The 3,477-nt window shown below is 51.1% G+C and overlaps 1 protein-coding gene across 17 annotated transcripts in view; it reads left to right on the top strand.

The window, feature by feature from the left end:
* The first annotated feature begins 187 nt into the window (after nucleotides 1–187).
* Nucleotides 188–3,477, top strand: part of SLC4A7 (solute carrier family 4 member 7) — a 93,747-nt gene continuing 90,457 nt past the window's right edge. For 6 of the 17 annotated variants that reach the window (XR_014952002.1, XR_014952001.1, XM_085569168.1 and 3 more), the window contains exon 1: nucleotides 188–422. Coding sequence is in view for 15 of the 17 variants with exons in the window: in XM_085569168.1 (XP_085425294.1) it covers nucleotides 375–422 (48 nt within the window). In the remaining 2 variants the exon portion in view is untranslated. The remainder of the gene's footprint in view (nucleotides 423–3,477) is intronic. The other 11 variants (XM_085569178.1, XM_085569141.1, XM_085569222.1 and 8 more) reach the window with 2 other exon arrangements.

Here is a 3,477-nt window from a genome sequence, read left to right as displayed (position 1 = left end):
TCCCGTGTGTCGGGCGGCGCTCCCGGCGCGGGAGCCGGGCCCGCCACGCGGCTCCGCGTGGGACCGAGCCGGCCGCCCCCGCGGCCCGCGCTGCCCCGGCCCGGCGGGCGGGGGCGGGGCCGCGCCGCGCCGCGCCGCCTGCCATTGGCCCGGCCGGCGGCGCGGGGCGGGGGCCGCGGGCGCGCCGCCGAGGCGGTCCGGGCTCAGCCCCCGGTGCGGCGGAGCAGTCGCGGCCGCCCCGTCCTGAGGGCACCGGCGCCGCCCGCCTCCGCCAGGCAGCGCAGCTCCCGCGTCCGGTTCCAGCTCGCCGTTCGTCTGCCGCTCCGCGCCCTTCTCTCTCGCTCTGTCTCCCGGGCGATCTCGGCGGGGCCGCGATGGAAGAGGAGCGGGCGGGCGAGCAGATGAGACCGTTGCTCACCACGGTAACGGGGGGTGCTGTGCGGTGCGGGGCGCACAAAGGGGCCGCCTGGGGCAGCGCTGCCCCGCGTCCTGCCCGGGGGTCGCGCCGCTGTGCTCCTGCCGGGGCACGGGGGCGCGGCGGGGCCGTGCCCCTGCCGTGGCTCCGCAGCCCTCGGCGGCGGGACCCTCGGGCCGGGGGTCCCGGCCCCTCTCGCCCGGTGTCCCCGCGCGCCGGCCGCGTGCGCGGGGCCGTGTCCCCCCGCCCGCAGCCATCCCCGGGGGGACGGCGGGGCCGGAGCCTTTTGTTCGGCCGCGGGCTCCGTGTGCTCGGCGGCCGCGGCTGCCCCGTCCACCCCCCCGTTCCTTTGTGAGAGCCCCGCAGGGCTTGTGCCGGCGGCGGTGGGCGGCGCGGCCGCCCCTGGCCTCGCCTTTCTCCCTGCCCCGCTGGCTGACGAGTTCCTGGGCGAGGGAGAAGTGCGCACACATGGCAAGCGGCGAGCTTCCCCTTGTCCTCGTGTTGCACGGTGGCGGGGTCGGCTCGGGTGGTGGGCACGCTGCCCCGGCGGGTTTCTAGTCCTGGGGGGTGGAAGTGTTGGTGAGGGGAGATGGGTAAAATTACGGAGCTTGGGTTCATTTCCTTATTGGGCCGGGTGGCTCAGTGAAGCGGGCATGTGTTGCCTTCCTGTGCTGCTGAAAAATACATGTGGTTCCACGCTTGTAATTTCCCCTCCCTTCAGATGACTCAAGGTCTGGATTTTGTTAATGAGCCTCTGAGCTCTTACTCTGATATTCTCCTTCAGGGCCTTTTCCAAGAAGGTGTCACACAGGGATTTGTCTTCAGTGCCTGAAGAGGAGGGATGTGTAGTTCATAACACAAAGAATGCTGTGATGCACAAAGAAATAGCATTGAAAACACACGAGTTTTCATCATCTTTCCGTTACTCTTCAAGAAGAGACTTGAGTCACATTTGATAAAATTGGCAGTCTAATGAAGTGCTCACTTCCTCTGACATCAGTATGTTCAGTGTGCTTTTCCTTTGTTATAACAGGGCTGTTGATAACTTAGTGTTTCAAAGGGCCATGAATTTTACAAATGTTAAAATCTTTTAATGTTGGTTTCAGAAGTTAATGCTTGTGCTCACATTGAAAGGTTTTGCAGGTGTGTTCTAGACCATTTCTCCATCTGGTCGCTGCTGCAAAAAGGTATATTCCCAATTCATGTGAACTTCTTCAAGGTAGAGTCTGTGTAAGAACAGACTGCTTAATAGTTTTAATTGATGTTAAAACTACCATGCCCTTCTGTATGAGGTCTCTTAGCTGGCAGGAGGATACTCCCTATGTATAGGAGAAATTTCCCTATATATAGCAAAGAGATGCTAAACTTTGTGGAGGGAGTTGAAAAACTTCAAGCTTTAAGTGTGGGGTTGCAGTGGAAAATGGTAATGGTTACCCTCAGGTGAATCAAATGAAAAGAGTATTGTAGATGTCACGAAAGTCAGTATGGCCTGAGCGCATTTGTCAGGTCTAGCAGCAGTCATTTAGGTTCTGTTGTAAGAAGAATTAATTTTTTGGGGAATGAACTCCTGCTGTATTATTGCATGGCCATTTTTGATGCCGCTGTTTTGAACAGAGGTGCTCAGTGGAGCGGTCCAGACTGGTTTCCTTGCAACAGCAATTCCTGACCTTGGTGCCAAAGTGTATTTGGGAGGTAATTCCAGCTGAGTTGAAACCGCTAAAGAAGTGAGGGCTGAAGTGTTGGTAGGAACTGGAAAAAAGGAATTTCTGGGGAAAACACATGAATTAAATGGCTTACAGAAAGACCCGACATGCTGATCTTTGGGCAATTGCATAGTATAGCAGTATTGATTTTGCTGTGGGTTTCATGTGCAAGAGGTGTAATTTTATATACAAGAGGGCTACTTAATCCAAAAGATGAGTATTTTTGACAATAGAGCTTGACTTAATTTTTCTAATCCTGTGTGTCTTGACAGTACAGGCTACCTTCATGCTGGCAAAGCTTGCTGAAACTGCTTACATGTGCATAACTTCTTCGGAAATAAACATCTCAATAAGATGAAAGGACTTTGTAAAAAGGTGTAGACCAAATCTGAGAGCTTCATTGCTGTGGCTTAAAAGTACAGAAATGTAATCAAACAGAGTCCCTAAAAATTCATTTTCTTCCTACCTCTGGTATTCATAGAGTATTAGATATGTAACAAGTTAAGATCTGGTGGCTCTCTTATGGAGGAGCACTTCTATCAGTCACATGCTGACCCTTCCCCCTCCCATTTAGTTACTCAAAAATACAAAAAATCCTTTAACTGTGCTTGTTTTACATTTAGGTCTAGTCTTACAGAAGAGAATGAATAAGTGTTTAGAACTTTGGTGTTTGAAGAACCTGGTTAGTGGCAGTATGTATTTGAAAGTTGGAAGGGCGAGGCAAAACAAATGCCTGATAGTTATTACAACCAGAGAGCAACTGATGATCAGAGCACGTGGGATGACTAGAAAATACAATAGGAAAAAGACACATAGCTGCATAAATCCATGGTTCTTTCATAACTTACATACTCTCAGATGTTCTGCCCCCCATCTTAGAAAAGATGCATTACTATTGGAAAATGTTCACTGAATAACAAGAGAATATGAATTTAGTTCAAAAATGATAAAAGATTCAACAGTATAGGACTTGTCAGCCTAGTAGAGATGATGGAACAGAGATATGGTAAGGCTCTGTAAAAGTACTGTGGAGAAAGTAGGTGAACATGCAAGAGGAAATCAAACTCAGTTCAAAACAAACAAAAGAAACTAAGTGTAGGAATACACAGATATATTTGCTATACAATGTGAACTAAAAGGGAGTTTGGACAAAGGTTGGAAGACACATACATTGATGTTAGTAAGTGGATGGGAAACAGTCCCAAGAAATCTGATTCGAAAACAGCTGGAGGTTGTGAGTGTAAGGAGGAGGAGTTGTATGCTTGTCTAGTTTTTCCTTTTCCCTCAACAGCTACTTATGGTAATTCTTGTTGGGCTTTTCAAAATAATGGTGGGACATGGTAGTTTGACAGTTACAGT

Source organism: Lonchura striata, chromosome 2 (assembly GCF_050655825.1).
Source record: "Lonchura striata isolate lonStrDom1 chromosome 2, ASM5065582v1, whole genome shotgun sequence".
In the NCBI taxonomy this organism is placed as follows: Eukaryota; Metazoa; Chordata; class Aves; order Passeriformes; family Estrildidae; genus Lonchura; species Lonchura striata.
This window is presented reverse-complemented; position numbering and strand designations above follow the sequence as displayed.